This window comes from Oncorhynchus masou, chromosome 2, assembly GCF_036934945.1.
Source record: "Oncorhynchus masou masou isolate Uvic2021 chromosome 2, UVic_Omas_1.1, whole genome shotgun sequence".
NCBI classification, from domain to species: Eukaryota; Metazoa; Chordata; class Actinopteri; order Salmoniformes; family Salmonidae; genus Oncorhynchus; species Oncorhynchus masou.
This window is the reverse complement of record NC_088213.1, coordinates 41,046,071-41,063,306: the sequence shown is the minus strand read 5'-3', so window position 1 is coordinate 41,063,306 and position 17,236 is coordinate 41,046,071. Positions and strand designations below refer to the sequence as shown.

The 17,236-nt window shown below is 44.0% G+C and overlaps 1 protein-coding gene across 4 annotated transcripts in view; it reads right to left on the bottom strand.

The window, feature by feature from the left end:
* LOC135504947 (phosphorylase b kinase regulatory subunit beta-like) overlaps positions 1-17,236 on the bottom strand; it is a 65,523-nt gene that overhangs the window by 22,294 nt on the left and 25,993 nt on the right. For all 4 annotated transcript variants that reach the window (XM_064923920.1, XM_064923912.1, XM_064923902.1 and 1 more), the window contains 4 exons: positions 10,081-10,138; positions 9,855-9,932; positions 8,747-8,905; positions 8,302-8,396 (listed from right to left, as the gene is read on the bottom strand). In XM_064923920.1, coding sequence (XP_064779992.1) covers positions 8,302-8,396; positions 8,747-8,905; positions 9,855-9,932; positions 10,081-10,138 — 390 coding nt within the window. The remainder of the gene's footprint in view (positions 1-8,301; positions 8,397-8,746; positions 8,906-9,854; positions 9,933-10,080; positions 10,139-17,236) is intronic.

Genomic DNA, 17,236 nt, shown 5'->3' with positions numbered 1-17,236 from the left:
CACCGCAGTACCTCCAGGCTCTGATCAGGCCCTACACCCAAGCAAGGGCACTGCGTTCATCCACCTCTGGCCTGCTCGCCTCCCTACCATTGAGGAAGTACAGTTCCCGCTCAGCCCAGTCAAAACTGTTCGCTGCTCTGGCCCCCCAATGGTGGAACAAACTCCCTCACGACGCCAGGACAGCGGAGTCAATCACCACCTTCCGGAGACACCTGAAACCCCACCTCTTCAAGGAATACCTAGGATAGGATAAGTAATCCTTCTCACCACCCCCCTTAATGATTTAGATGCACTATTGTAAAGTGGCTGTTCCACTGGATGTCAGAAGGTGAATTCACCAATTTGTAAGTCGCTCTGGATAAGAGCGTCTGCTAAATGACTTAAATGTAAATGTAAATAACTGGGATACAAGCTTTTTCGGGTTATTGTAAACGGGATATGATGTTTATATGAGTCAGCTCAAAAACACAATTCTTGAGCATCCTGAATAATAACAGGATATTGGTGTGCATGCAAACGTTGTCACAGATGCAGAGAAGCAGTGCCTTTGCTTCAGAATTTAGTCACATGAATAAAGCTCCTGACTCTGAACAAGGTGAAAGGTATGATACAACAGCCTGTCATACACCTGTGAATCTTTCAAGGAGTCATCTTTGAGGATCGAATGACGTTGATCTAATGATCATGCTTCCTTTCTCTTCTATTTGCAGCAATTGCATTTCTGCCTCCCTCCGCTGAGTCCCGGGAGATGTATTCAGAGGTAAGTGATTTGTAAACAGAGTGAATCATATCACTGGAGTTAAATGACTAAAATCCCTGGGCCATTTGAAAATAACATATTGTGATTCGCAGGAGGGCTGTTCATCAGAGGCAATGCTCCGTTAGATGGCCCCGCAGGAAGCCTGAGAAGAGAAAGCTGGAAGCCATTTTGTTTGGGCGGAAAGAGCAGGTTTTTCTCAACACCCTCATTATCATTAATCAGAGGAATCCGGGACGGGGGGAGAGAGAGGTTCACAGAAATCTCTTCTGATTAATTGTGAGCAGCGGCTTCCAAAACACTGCAATGGAAATCTCTCATTAGCATTCTGCTCCAAAACACAACAGGAATCATTTGAGGAGAGAAAGAAATAAAGAAAATAAGAAATGAAGATGCAAAAAAAACAATGCAGGAAATATCTTCTCTCTCTCCAGCTCACCACTATACCTACCTGGTGGGTAATTAGGTTTAAAAGCAAAGCTTCGATTGGACAGCAGAATGTACTGGAACATCTTAATAGGTGTTGCAGAGATCTTGTTATGTCTCAGGAAAAAAACCTGGATAAGACTGGTCAAGCTTCAATTAGCGCCTCATGTTCGTGCCTGCTGGCACCTGGCTCTGGGCCCTAGGTCCTGGGCCATGGGCCCCCAGCCCCTGAGGTAACCGGGGCCAGAGCAGATGGAGGGACAACACACTGACGACACTACAGCCGGGAGACACTAACAGTCTCTCATAAGGCCACCTCAATGCTCAGTAAATGTGTGAACGGACACATACTGTATACACTGCCCTACCAAGCAAAACGGCAGTAACTGCTCATTTGGTCGAAAATGAGTTAGTCATTGTCGCTACATTAAATACATGCTTAATCATGTGGACAAGTATCCTGCCTCTACTGTATTGTGTTTTGGAGAAAATGTCATATTAGCAGTAAGAGCACTAGGTTACTGTGAAACAAAGGTAACTAAAAGCTACTTTTCTCAGTTCCATGCTATGAGCAGTAACTGGCTTTTTGCTTGGTCGGGCAATATAAACACAAACAAAATAATTCACATTTTGACCGGGGTTGGAGGAAGAGGTGTATTGTTTTCAGAGGAAGAGATAGATGGAGAGTGTCTTAGTTCTTTATTTGCTTTCCTTTTAGGTGTAATGATGGTCTTATTTAATAGTGCAGTACATACAGTACCTGAAGCTCTTCTGTCTGAAGGAGAGCTGAAATGTCAATATTTTACATTCTCTGTGTGCTACTATTAAAAGTAATAACATGAATACATTGAGAACAGAAACAGCTGTCAGAAAGAAAATCTCACTATTTGGAATAAATGCTCTTCTCCAACTTGTCTAGCTACTCCGCTCTCATTTCAAGCTGTTGAAAAGAATGAGTACAATAAATTGCCCCTGAAAAAGAAAAAAACCCCTCAAATTTAGGTCAGCAATTTGCGTCAACAGTAGCTTCTCAGCATGAGAAACGTGCATCTCAACTAGTAAAAGCCCAATTGCAAAACAAGCTTAGTCAGGAGTGCCACTCCCAGACTGCAAATATAAATTAGTTTAATCTCTGCTTCATTTGAGATTTTCCCAAATTAAAAGAGTTGAAATGTTACACTTTTCCCTCCATTGTTGCATGGAGGGAAAATTCCCCTTCAGGCTTCTTCTCACACTGCACCGTGTCTACCCAAACGCTGAGTACCAATACGTGTCCTTTGCATACAGAGTGCATTTCACACAGTGGAACTCTCCAAGCATCCGGAAAGCATAATGTAGGTAACTGAAATATACACATAGGCCTATCTCCCCAAAGCAACTGAACTGTGAATGTACTCCAAATACATGGTCAATAGCATGAAAAAAACACTACTTCAAAAGAATAGTCACTATGTAAATTTTGACTGAGACGGAATCATTTCACAGGGGAAAATTAGTGTTGGTCCTTTTCTGACACAGCTTGTGAAGACAACAATCCCTCCTACCCCATCTCTCCCACTCCCATCCCTCCTCTCCCATCGCTCGTCTCCCACCCCCATCTCCCACCCATCCCTCCTGTCCCACTCCCATCCATCCCTCCTCTCCCACTCCCATCCATCCCTCCTCTCAATATGTCTTCAGTGATTCAGTGTTAGGCCCTGCTGAGCCCTTCTGTCCACTGACCTAAGCTAACCAGCTCAAGGTTACACAGCTCCAACGGGACTGGCCGTGAGCCTTCACAGCATGTCTAGCACACATTTTGTATATGCCACTCCACTCTAGGAACACCTTCCTAATTGTTTGCCCTCAGAACAGAAATCCATTAATTAGGGCTTAATGAATTTATTTCAATTGATTGATTTCTTTATACATGAACTGCAACTCAGTCAAATCTTTGAAATTGTTACATGTTGTGTTAATATTTTGTTCAGTATACATAGACAATCCTATACATACACATGAATGTACCCATGAGTGTGCACACAACAAACGGACACCAAATAAAATGCACTCTGTTGTTGCTCAGCATTTTTACATGCAAGTTTAGATCAAAAGGGACAATGACTTGAATTTACATATACTAAACTCGCATCACTGTACGTGTGTTACTAGTGTGTTGTTTAAAATAAGCTTGACAAGGCACTAAGACAACGCTATCTCACAAGCTATCGGCAGTGACGTGCTACACATTGTAAGTGCGCAGACAGCCAAGCAGGAGCCACGTTTTTGATTGTACTTTCTTAAGGTTGGCATTTAAAAGCACACTTTATTTCCTCTCATTTTACATTTCCAGGTAGCATGAAAAAGGCAGACTTATTGAGGCACAGACACAATCACTTCACAGAAATTGAAAACGGTGGGGATTGGATTCTTCGGCTATGTAATTACAGAAGGATGCTTGCTGAGAATTTGATACGCATCGCTCTTTCTCCCTCTCACTGGGCACACCGCAGATATATTAGGTTTACTCGGCAATCCTTATGACCAAAAAAAATAAAAAATCAATTTATATTAAGCTGAGCCCTATGAAAGCCTCCTTGAGCCTTGGGCTTGTCAAACCTGTAATTCCCATTGAGATTCTACTGGGGAGACTTGGAGAGACCGTCTTTGATAAATCAGGCCTACCTATGAACGGCTCTGTATGGGTGCTGCGGCATCGTCACCCAGAGAGCGGACACACCAGCCCAGACAATGAAGCCCTCTAAGCTGACAGGTTCAGCCCATATTCAAGTACCGTTTTGCCATTATGGATTAAAGTCTTATTAAAATGGGGATGGAAGACGGGACTGCATGACATAGAGGAATGGGAGGGCGTTGAGTGTAAGTGTGGAGACAGTCACCTACGTGGCAGTAATTGCTCGTATAATGTCAAAGCCCTTTTCCAGCTCGCCACCCACAAGCCATTTTTTAGTTTATTAAGCACCGAGCCTGGTGTGCAATAACATTGGCATGGCAACTGCAGCAGCGCGGGCGAGTTAGGAGACCCATATGGCTGTGCCATCTAAATGGTCTCTGCTCTGGCGCATGTGACTGACCTGGCTCTAACCCCAGCACAGTGATCCCCATGACAGATAATTGATATGCCCAAACAGGGATGATGACACACAACTGTTGTTTTTACCCAAATAGAGACCTTTCTCATATAGGGCACTGGGAGAGAGGGAGAGCACACGATTGTACTCTACATCACTGCTGTGAGCTTGGCCACGTTCCGCGAGACTCACAGAAAGAATCACGTTCAGCAGCATGGAGCTCTATGATGAAAGACCAAACTGTGTTTGCCTGTCGAGGTGGTGGTCAGCTTTGTAGATGCTTGCCTCTGGAAAGACCAATAAAGCCAAATTGGAAGTTCTCCTGCTCACAGGTCACTTCCCCTTAGGTATGAGAGGCTGTGAGAGTTACTATAGTCATTATGGCCAATAAACCAAACAGTGAGCTTGGAAAAACCAGTGGGCCAAATGTATAAAAAACTCATTAATGTGGATTTGACTTGGGACCGGGGCCTTGTAAAGTTTCTAAAGCAGACACTGTGATCCACTTTTGCTGTCCCATTATGTGAGAGATGGCCTACTCCCTGCCGGTTCAGGTCACTGGTAATCTCTCCTGGGCTCCTGCTGTCAAGAGTGGGGCCCAGCCCTGCTCTACAGTGCTGTCAGCATGCCATTTGGCAGCCCTGTCCTGCTAATGAATATTATTTATCTTTGGATGCAAGGGAAAAAATAACATCCATCTGGTCACAACCATTCAGGGTGTCACATCAAAACAGGGAAGTCTGGATTATGCATCTAAAAAAATGGTGTCCCTCTAATGTTTGTTTTGCTGTGTTAAAAGATGCTAATTCTTCTATTTTATTTTGTTACATAATCAATCACAATATGTTTTCCTTTGTTCTGCAATGGATCCGAGAAGCCTTTCCCTTCATCTGGTGATACAAAACAAACCTGTAGTATGGAACCCAGGATGCAGAAAAGGTATGAGGAAGGGGGTTTATTGTTTGACTTTCAAAAGCTTGGAAAGTTGGAAAAAGACATTTTGACTTACTGTCAGGACTGTAAAACTGAATTCCCCAACAACATTGTGCATTTAGTAGAGACACTAAAATCGACAACCTCAAAATGCCTTCCATGTTGCGCCTCTCTTTCTCTGAAGGGGCTTGTTTGTGCCTCATAAGTGTGACGGCCAATTGAAGCCCTCTCACCTTTAGACCTCATCACAGATGCAGGGCTGAGTGACAGCCCCCAGGATGCACTGTGCTTTGGAAATTCCCATTAACCTTGTTCTGTGGCTCACAGAATCACTCAGTTAAAGAGAGAGCTGTGTTTCTGTTGTGGGGCTAGAGCTATAAGGCATTGGCTGCCAGAGAGCAACTGTACAGTACACTTATGCGATACTGTGAATAGGTGTGTGTTATGAGAGTATGTGTACGCATGTAGAAAGAGAGTGAAAGAAAATACTAGTATTTATTTGCTCATTTCATTGGTGGTGGATGAGGCGAGTTCCCCCCCACAAAGTAAAGCCCTTTGAGGTTACGTAAAAATACAATGAATTATTATGTGTTTGAATCCATCTTTTGTGTATTTGTGTTCATGTGTGTCCTTTTTTGACTCAGTATTACAGTAGTGAAAATGTGTGCATTTGTTTCATGTGTCCGATTAGCTAATCTGGTGTATAGTATTACGTGTTTGCTGCGCGTGTGCTTTGATGGTGTGTGTGTGGGTGTTTAGTTTAAGGCATATGGCTTAATGATATCTCCTCTCTGGCTTTTGTTCCGTGTTTATTTGGAGAGTGTTTCCTGAAACTCCCTGGGGTGCGTTTGATCTGACTCAACCTCTGAGCCTAGCAAAACGCATCACTTCTCATGTGGAACAAACCACAGACAAGGAGCATTCACTTCACATTCTCCTAATGGTTTCTAAATACTAAACTACCCCCGATCCACACACACACACAGATCTGGGTCTAGTGCTTACTGGGCCTGACACTCTGGGAAGTGCATCAAATATATGCGCCACCAAAAATAGTGTACTATTTGTATCAGTTAATAACAATTTAAAGTACAGTATACAGGCTCTGGGAATATTAGGACGTTTCAAGTCAGAGCTGCTCAGCATACACAGTCGCACTATATTCTTCATAATATGTATAACACTAACATCACATAAATAACACGTAAACTATGTGAATCCCATTCTCTTGTGAATTATCTAGAAGGTCGCAAGGCATCACCTGGCTGTATTATCACATGACACATTGAAATGCATAGCATAAAGCTTTCTGAACAGTCCAATCTAAATGTAACCCCACAATCGCCATTCTAATGCAGTGTCAATGTGTGCTATTCTATTCACCGTTACACCACAGCGGCGTTTGGCTGCACTGCCCCCTTCCATTCAGACGTTCATTCAGAATATGTTTTAAGCAGGTCTAATCTAATGTATCATGGAATGGTCTTATGTAGTGTGCCTTTAAGTGCATTGGAGATATGACGATGCGAAGAGTATCTCAGGCGAAATGGGAGCACAAAAATCAACAGTAGATTCCATGTGAAAGCTCAGCGCACCCACGCACGCAGGCGCCGCCCCCCCACAGACCAAAGGGTTATAGTGATGAAAAGGCAACGAGACAGCCGCTCTACGCGCTTGTGAACATTATGCAACCCCCTCCCAGCGTGCTCTCCCAACGACGCAAACCTTAGCCCCGTTCCAGGGTGAAAGGCTTGAGAAGGTACCCGGAGCTCCAACCTCTGCTCCAGGGTGAGCTGCTTAGCTGAGCATTTGCGTCATGAATAAAACAACAACCTGTTTTTCCACCGAGGTGAGATAGACTTTCATGCAGGAGGAAAGGTAAACTCAAGATAAATTATGTAGACTCCTGATCTCTCTCCTTCCCCATTGATTTTTTTTTTTTTACCTCTCGTTTGAGCCTTGTGGCACCCGCATATCAACACAGGTTTGGAATAATACATCAAAGTTTGTCCTAGCAAGTAAGAATATATAACATCTGAATCAATGATATATAGAATTATGCAGACTCATGTATACATGCAGAGGGTGTATAGTAGTCTGCAGTAGTGCCCGTATAGCAGGTTAGCTGTTTAAGCGAGGATCGTGAAGGTGTGGTATATGGCTAACATACCACGTCTGAGGGCTGTTTTTATGCACAACGCAACACCTGGATACAGCCCTGAGCCGTGGAATATTGTCCATATAAAACAAACCCCTGAGGTGCTTTATTGCTATTATAAACTGCTCGCCAACATCATTAGAACAGTAAACAAGTTATTTTGAGTCATACCCTTGGTATATTGTCTACACGTGGCTGGAATGCTGTTTCAGCCAATCAGCATCCAGGACCCAAACTACACAGTTTATAAGGTCCTGTGTGGCTCAGTCGGTAGAGCATGGCGCTTGCAACGCCAAGCGTCGTGGGTTCGATTCCCGCTGGGGCCACCCATATGTAAAAGTAGTGGCCCCAGCCGACTTGTAAGTCGCTTTGGACAAAAGCGTCTGCTAAATGGGATATATTATTATATTATATATTAATTATAGCGGAGAGGAAGAGGTGAAGCGAGAGGCTTTACTCTGCCCAAAATCTGTCCATGTTAAGCAGATCATTAAGTGAGGAGTTTTTGTATGGGGGGCAATGAGAGAGAATTTGGGGTAGAATTTGGTCAAGATAAAAATAAATTAGGCTTATCTCAATTGTCTCAAGGTTTAAAAATCATTCTTTACGCTGATTGAAGTGACATCCCGGCTACTTTGAGAAACAACACTTAATATTAGAGTTGTTCCCTGAAATTCTAGACTGCCTATTCATGAGACTTGCACTCACTCTCCATTGGATACAGGCAGTTGACGTTAACACTCCTCATAGAATATTCAAAAAAGTATTAAAATAACGACATGCATCAACCAATACAAATAGAGGAATAGGCAAGAACTAGACAGCCTGCCATTCTACTCTGGGACAGCGAATCCCATTGTTAGGGCGGAGACACAAGCATCTCATCGTTGTATCTAGTATCTCTGATTATAGTGATGGCCAAACATGGCTGGTCACATGGGAATGGGAGTCGAAACCTGATTGGAGTATCTCATGCTGACGTTCCTCTGATCCTGGCGGGGTACGTAGCGTTTGATTGGGTCGATGTCTTGGGGGCTGATCAGCTCATCCACTGGAAAAGAGAAATGGCAATATGGAAGGGTGAACACAGAGAACACACTAAAGGTTCCAACTGATATACTGGACATACACCCCATAAAATGACGTTTCCTTACAAAAAGTCCTTACTTTGTAATGAGAACCCATTAACCTGTGATCAACTTCACAAACATACAGCAAATACATTTGTTGAACTGAATATCTGAACTCTGTGACCTCTGCAGTCTGACGTGACAACAGTATAGTGAACACCCCAGCGAGCCTGCTCTATAGCGAATACCTCTCCGGCGAGAGGTCAGAGAAGAGAAGGTATTTGGACAGTGAGGTGAGGTCAGTGAAGGGAAGACAGACAGAGAGACTGACCCAGCAGCCTGGCGATGTTGAAGAGGGCCTGGCCCCACAGGAACAGCATGCCATCTTGGCCTGTGTTGGCAGGGAAACGCTTCTGGCTCCCGTGCTTCTTCTGCTCCGCCTCCACAAAGTCGGCAGGTACGCGGTAGTACTTCGGGATGACAGCATGGCCTGACCCACAACACACAGAACGGGAGATAGATACACTTTACTGTGCTGGGTGATTACAAACATGTCGAATAGAGGGCACTAATGGAATTTCCAGGAGGTTGATACATCGAAAGGAGTGCAGTTTATGTGTCTGCTGCTTAGGAGAAAGGAGTGCAGTTTATGTGTCTGCTGCTCAGGCGAAGGGAGTGGTAGTTATCTATTCAAAGGTATCTCAACAGACACACGTGAAGAAATGTCACATTTCCAAGATGGAACGTACCGGGAGTACAATGCTTTCTCTGAATAACAAATGCAATGACACCACAAAGCCAAAGGAGGTGACAACTCTGTCTGCAACCACTGAGATGTATTCCTAAAGCAGCATACATGCTTCAGAGGCTATTGGCTCCCGAGAATCTTTTAATGTGGTTTCTTTACTGGGGGAAAAAAATACAGCTTTGTGTGAAGGCTGATATGAAAGCCTGGTCCTTAAAATATGTGAACAGCTTTTGTGCACTCAGCGTGTGGGAGATGAATATGGATGGATATTGTAATGTGTATAATATGAAAATAACAGTAATCTTTGCAACCAAAATGTATGTGCATTTCTCAAGAGACTCCCATGGATACAAGCTTGAATGTGTATGTGAGAGGGACAAATAAGTGTTTCCCCTATATTAATTTAGCAGCGGTGGCCCACCACTGCTGAATTATTGCCAGCGCCGCAACAAATCTGATGTAATTTTGTACAATAAAATGTTTTCCTGAAGAGATATGCTTTGAAATGGATAGTCGCTAGGCTCTAACAGCTAGCATGCCATTATGCTAACGCTAGTAGCAGTGCACCCCCCCTCTAGGGGAAACACTGCTAGAGTAATTGAGTGTGTATGTGTATGTGCATGTGCATGGCAGTATATGTGCACAGTAGTTCCATAAGAACACAGATCACCAAGGGAGGAGGAAAACTCACCCTCAAAAGATTGAAAAATTATAGGCGATAACAGATCTTGGTATTCTTTGACTTGGGCGTTGTTCCCCCTGAAGACCCCTGGAAATCAAATACAGGTGAGTAGAGGAGACCGTAAAAATGGCTCAAAAGTGGCAGATATTCAAGTTCTATGTAACAGAATACTCACAACCATTTGAAAACAATATTAACATCACAACTATTGTGGTGTTTACTGTGTACGACTCACCATCAATCATCATGAAGATGAAAAATATGGGAAACTCGCATTCAATTCCATCAAAAAGCTGAAATAGAAAAGTACATTAGATTTTCATAAAAGTGTCTTTGAAGAAATGAAAAAAAGACATAACACTGAGAAGGTCACTCGTTTTCTAACCCGAAAGAGAAATAAACATGGCAAGTGCAAGTGCATTAATCTCAAAATATATTGCTTTGTGTCAGTGGTTGCATATTGAACACAATAAAAATGCTCAGCTTTTAGAACAAATGCAGCACGTAGCAAATGATGGGCCTGTCCCAAAACACACACTCAAAACACTTCTTAACAGGTGAAGACTGGCGAGTTAGTTTTCCAATTCTAACAGTTTAACAGAGGCAAATACAATTACTTCTGAGATGCTATCAGAGTCCCAGCCAACCAGAAACTCCATTACATAGCTTTAGACTTCTTACCTCACCACCGATACCCATAAATCATCTGGGGTTGAAATTAAAAACAAGCCAAATGTAGAGATGTTTGTATAGCGAAACGGCAATGTATTAATTTCAATATTTCCAAGGAGAAACTTCAACAGTAACTGTGAGGACATAATAAGTCTTAAGTACATGTTTGTTGTTGTTGGTATTCCTCGTTTGTCAGATCGTGTCCTTGGTTCAGTTTTCATGTAGCATTCACAAACCAAAGGCAACATAAATCATTTAAACTTAGTGGATCAATTACCCGAGGACACGCTAAAAGAACAACTGAATGAAACAGAACCAAGGTTATATCTGCATTACGTAACAACCCTTCTTCAAATTGACTAGCTCTCAGACAGTCACCTAAGGGCTCTTTTTGGGACCAAAGCAGCAACTCACTTTCGTGGTATGCTTGGCTTCCTCGCCTTCAGAGAGAGGCGGAGCATAACGACTCTTGAAATGTAATTAAGACTTTGTTATCGCCATCTCCCATCTCTGCAGACAATCTCCATGGCAATAGGAGATAAGAGAGTGACTACAACGTAATGAAATAAAGGCTGTTAATTGGAGTGGTCACACATTTCCCAGGCTGCGGTTTGGCTGTTATAGCAGAGATAACAGGGACCGCTTCAGCCATCAGTCCATCAAATCAAAAGAAATCTAACATATGATTCCCCCCCAGCCATCTCTATTCTCCATCTCTATTCTTGTATTTTGTTATCAGCTTTACCAAAGCTATGTTGCATACCGTACTGCGAGTTGTTTGTCATCGCTCAAGGGTTAGGCTGACACAGCTGGGTCATGCTAGTGTGTGTGTGTGTGAGTGCGTGCTTGCTTGCGTGTCTGTGCCAAGTAGAGATAAATGATGGAGATATTTAATAAAATGTTGCAAGGATGGAGAGAGCAGTCACTGAGGCCTACATCTGCAGTAAACACCAGCTATCCCAGGAGCCTCAGCTATTCCACAGATTGTAAAACTCTATATTGTACAACAGGATGCACTCCTTCACTTGTAGCGGGTAACGTTACAGACTTTAGAAAATCTAACAAGGTGTGCATTTTCAAATTGAATAAACCTGCAATCAATGCCCTTCCCACCTGAAACAGCATATTTCAACAATAAAATATGATGTACAACGTCCTTCATGGTCCCATACATTTGACTTCGAGCTATTTGAGTGGGCAGCAAGAAGAGGTTATGCATGTGCAGAGAACCATTCCATCTACAATGTTATGTAATGGCCTACCACATTACCTACTGTAATGGATGAGATTTCAAAATGATTCATCACAAAGCATTTTATAGTGTAATATCCAGCTCCGATTTCTCCAAAATGGTCTGACTGGGACCTGTTGATTGCACCTAGTCTAAATCCTATAATGAAACTTTAAAGTTTAGTGGCTCAGATTATTCCCATATTTCCTCCCTTTGTGTTTCCCCCTGTTGAATCCAAGCTCATTAATTCCGGGAGGTCAGTGCTGCAGCTAATGCAATGATTTGCTCAGTGTTAAGTAGCTGCCCTGCTCCAAATTCACACTCTGTAGGCACAGCAGCTAATCCTGAAGTTAATATGCCTTCAGTTGGGATTTATCAACGGCAGAGCAGCCACAGTTGCGTGGCTTCTGTCGTAGGAAAACAAAATCTGGATTAACCCTTTACACTCGTACCTGTATATGGGTTGACAATGGCAGATTTGGGCACAGATTGGAACGCAGTGGCTGTACAGTAACATGCAATACATGACGACAGAGCTCAGTGTCTCCACTTCACAGCGCTGAATGGGTTTTGACTGACAGTCGTTCTGAACGCGACAAGAAGTTGCCTCATCCCTCACGCTAAATTTGGTAACATGGCAAAGAAAAAAATGTCTGAGTGAAGGAAATACTGTAAATTATGAGGACTCTATGTATTTTTACAGATGAGATGTTGAGGATAAGAAATACCGCTTTGATGTCATACAAGCAAGCCAAAACACCTCAGAGTCTGTCCACATTTCCATCTTGTAAGAATATTTTGGACACTGTGCAAACAAACCTTCAAACGAGCTTCAATGCCATACAGCACTCCTTCCGTGGCCACCAACTGCATTTCAATGCTAGTAAAACTAAGTGCATGCTCTTCAACCAATTGCTGCCCGCAACCTCCCGCCCGACCAACATCTCTACTCTGGACGGTTCTGACTACAAATACCTAGGTATCTGGTTAGACTGGAAACTCTCCTTCCAGACTCACATTAAGCATCTCAAATCCAAATCTAGAAATCGGCTTCCTATTTCGCAACAAAGACTCATTCACTTATGCTGCCAAACATACCCTCATAAAACTGACTATCCTACTGATCCTTGACTTCGGCGATGTCATTTACAAAATAGCCTCCAACCCTCTACTCAGCAAACTGGATGAAGTCGATCACAGTGCCATCCGTTCTGACACCAAAGCCCCATATACTACCCACCACTGCGACCTGTATGCTCTCGTTGGCTGGCCCTCACTACATATTCGTCGCCAAACCCACTGGCTGCAGGTCATCTTTAAGTCTTTGCTAGGTAAAGCCCTGCCTTATCTCAGCTCACTGGTCACCATAGCAACACCCACCCGTAGCACATGCTCCAGCAGGTATATTTCACTGGTCATCCCCAAAGCCAACACTTCCTTTGGCCCCCTTTCCTTCCAGTTCTCTGCTGCCAATGACTGGAACGAATTGCAAACATCTCTGAAGCTGGAGACTTATATCTCCCTCACTGACTTTAAGCATCAGCTGTCACAGCAGCTTAGCGATCACTGTGCCTGTACACAGCCAATCTGTAAATAGCACACCCAACTACCTTATCCCCATATTGTTATTTATTTACAACTTTTTTCATACATTTTTTTATTTAAATTTTCCATAAACTCATCCTCAAAACACTCTACTGCAACCCGCCTCACCAATTTATATTTATAAAAAAGTATAAAAAAGTATTATTTACCTCAAATCTGTAATCATCCAAGAAGCTAGCCAGAAGCTAGCCAGAAACTCCAAATTCCAAGAAGCTAGCCAGAAACTAGCCAGAAGCTAGCCAAAAGCTAGCCAAGAGCTAGCCAGGAGCTCATCCAGAAGCTAATCACAAGCTAGGACAGAAGCTAGCCAGAAGCTAATCCAGAAGCTCGTTAAAGCTTTCGTCTATTCCGGAGCGAACATCAGTTGTTCCGGAGCTAGCCAGCTGAGGAGTTCCATCAATCACTCCTGGGCTGCGGTCACCTATCCGGACCCGTTTTGCTGCCTACGCGGAGCCCCACCGGGCCTTCACGGCTGAACTGCCGACGTTGTCTACCCGAGGGAGTTATCCTTCTGGTTCCTCCGTCGCGACGTTGCCTGGGCGCCCATCTGCGGCCTGCTAGCCATTAGCTGTCTTATCGGCTGCTATTTGAATTATTTGTTTTTATTGTTATTTTTATCTTCTTCTTGGGCCTCTAGCTATATATATTGTTTTTATTTTTGTTGTTGTTGTGTGATTTGGATTGGTCCCCTCTACCACACGGAACCCCACTAATCTACTGACGGAGCGCAAGAGATGGCTAATAACAGACGTCCATCCTATGCTAGCTTGCTACCGATGGCCTGGCTGGCTGTCTGGATAGCCGTGACCCCCAACCAACCTCTCCACTCTCTGGACCCTTTTGATCACTCGACTAAGCATGCCTCTCCTTAATGTCAATATGCCTTGTCCATTGCTGTTCTGGTTAGTGTTTATTGGCTTATTTCACTGTAGAGCCTCAAGTCCTGCTCACCATACCTTATCCAACATATTACTTCCACCACCCACACATGCAATGACATCTCCTGGTTTCAATGATGTTTCTAGAGACAATATCTCTCTCTTCATCACTCAATACCTAGGTTTACCTCCATGTATTCACATCCTACCATACCTTTGTCTGTACATTATACCTTGATGCTATTTTATCGCCTCCTCCCTAAGTTTGTTCTATATCACTCCTTTAGCACACTCTGCCAACCCGGATGTTCTAGCTGTGTCTGAATCCTGGCTTAGGAAGACTACCAAAAATTCTGAAATTTTAATTCCAAACTACAACCTTTTCAGACAAGATAGAACTGCCCAAGGGGGCGGTGTTGCAATCTACTGCAAAGATAGCCTGCAGAGTTCTGTCCTACTATCCAGGTCTGTACCCAAACAATTTGAACTTCTACTTTTAAAAATCCACCTCTCTAAAAACAAGTATCTCACCGTTGCAGTCTGCTATAGACCCCCCTCTGCCCCCAGTTGTGCCCTGGACACCATATGTGAACTGATTGCCCCCCATCTATCTTCAGAGCTCGTGCTGCTAGGCGACCTAAACTGGAACATGCTTAACACCCCATCCATCCTACAATCTAAACTTGATGCCCTCAATCTCACACAAATTATCAATGAACCTACCAGGTACCTCCCCAAAGCCTTAAACACGGGAACCCTCATAGATATCATCCCAACCAACTTGCCCTCTAAATACACCTCTGTTGTCTTCAACCAAGATCTCAGCGATCACTGCCTCATTGCCTGCATCTGTAATGGGTCAGCGGTCAAACGACCCCCACTCATCACTGTAAAATGCTCCCTGAAACACTTCAGCGAGCAGGCCTTTCTAATCGACCTGGCCGGGGTATCCTGGAAGGATATTGATCTCATCCCGTCAGTAGAGGATGCCTGGATATTTTTTTTAAATGCCTTCCTAACCATCTTAAATAAACATGCCCCATTCAAGAAATTTAGAACCAGGAACAGATATAGCCCTTGGTTCTCCCCAGACCTGACTGCCCTTAACCAACACAAAAACATCCTATGGCGTTCTGCATTAGCATCGAACAGCCCCCGTGATATGCAGTTGTTCAGGGAAGCTAGAAACCATTATACACAGGCAGTTAGAAAAGCCAAGGCTAGCTTTTTCAAGCAGAAATTTGCTTCCTGCAACACTACTCAAAAAAGTTCTGGGACACTGTAAAGTCCATGGAGAATAAGAACACCTCCTCCCAGCTGCCCACTGCACTGAAGATAGGAAACACGGTCACCACTGATAAATCCACCATAATTGAGAATTTCAATAAGCATTTTTCTACGGCTGGCCAAGCTTTCCACCTGGCTACTCCTACCCCGGTCAACAGCACTGCACCCCCCACAGCAACTCGCCCAAGCCTTCCCCATTTCTCTTTCTCCCAAATCCGTTCAGCTGATGTTCTGAAAGAGCTGCAAAATGTGGACCCCTACAAATCAGCCAGGCTAGACAATCTGGACCCTTTCTTTCTAAAATTATCTGCCAAAATTGTTGCCACCCCTATTACTAGCCTGTTCAACCTCTCTTTCGTGTCGTCTGAGATCCCCAAAGATTGGAAAGCAGCTGCGGTCATCCCCCTCTTCAAAGGGGGGGACACTCTTGACCCAAACTGCTACAGACCTATATCTATCCTACCATGCCTTTCTAAGGTCTTCGAAAGCCAAGTCAACAAACAGATTACCGACCATTTCGAATCTCACCATACCTTCTCTGCTCTGCAATCTGGTTTCAGAGCTGGTCATGGGTGCACCTCAGCCACACTCAAGGTCCTAAACGATATCTTAACCTCCATCGATAAGAAACATTACTGTGCAGCCGTGTTCATTGATCTGGCCAAGGCTTTCAACTCTGTCAATCACCACATCCTCATCGGCAGACTCGACAGCCTTGGTTTCTCAAATGATTGCCTCGCCTGGTTCACCAACTACTTCTCTGATAGAGTTCAGTGTGTCAAATCGGAGGGTCTGCTGTCCGGACCTTTGGCAGTCTCTATGGGGGTGCCACAGGGTTCAATTCTTGGACCGACTCTCTTCTCTGTATACATCAATGAGGTCGCTCTTGCTGCTGGTGAGTCTCTAATCCACCTCTACGCAGACGACACCATTCTGTATACTTCTGGCCCTTCTTTGGACACTGTGTTAACAACCCTCCAGGCAAGCTTCAATGCCATACAACTCTCCTTCCGTGGCCTCCAATTGCTCTTAAATACAAGTAAAACTAAATGCATGCTCTTCAACCGATCGCTACCCGCACCTACCCGCCTGTCCAACATCACTACTCTGGACGGCTCTGATTTAGAATACGTGGACAACTACAAATACTTAGGTGTCTGGTTAGACTGTAAACTCTCCTTCCAGACCCATATCAAACATCTCCAATCCAAAGTTAAATCTAGAATTGGCTTCCTATTTCGCAACAAAGCATCCTTCACTCATGCTGCCAAACATACCCTTGTAAAACTGACCATCCGACCAATCCTCGACTTTGGCGATGTCATTTACAAAATAGCCTCCAATACCCTACTCAACAAATTGGATGCAGTCTATCACAGTGCAATCCATTTTGTCACCAAAGCCCCATATACTACCCACCATTGCGACCTGTACGCTCTCGTTGGCTGGCCCTCGCTTCATACTCGTCGCCAAACACACTGGCTCCATGTCATCTACAAGACCCTGCTAGGTAAAGTCCCCCTTATCTCAGCTCGCTGGTCACCATAGCATCTCCCACCTGTAGCACACGCTCCAGCAGGTATATCTCTAGTCACCCCCAAAACCAATTCTTTCTTTGGCTGCCTCCTTCCAGTTCTCTGCTGCCAATGACTGGAACGAACTACAAAAAGCACTGAAACTGGAAACACTTATCTCCCTCACTAGCTTTAAGCACCAAC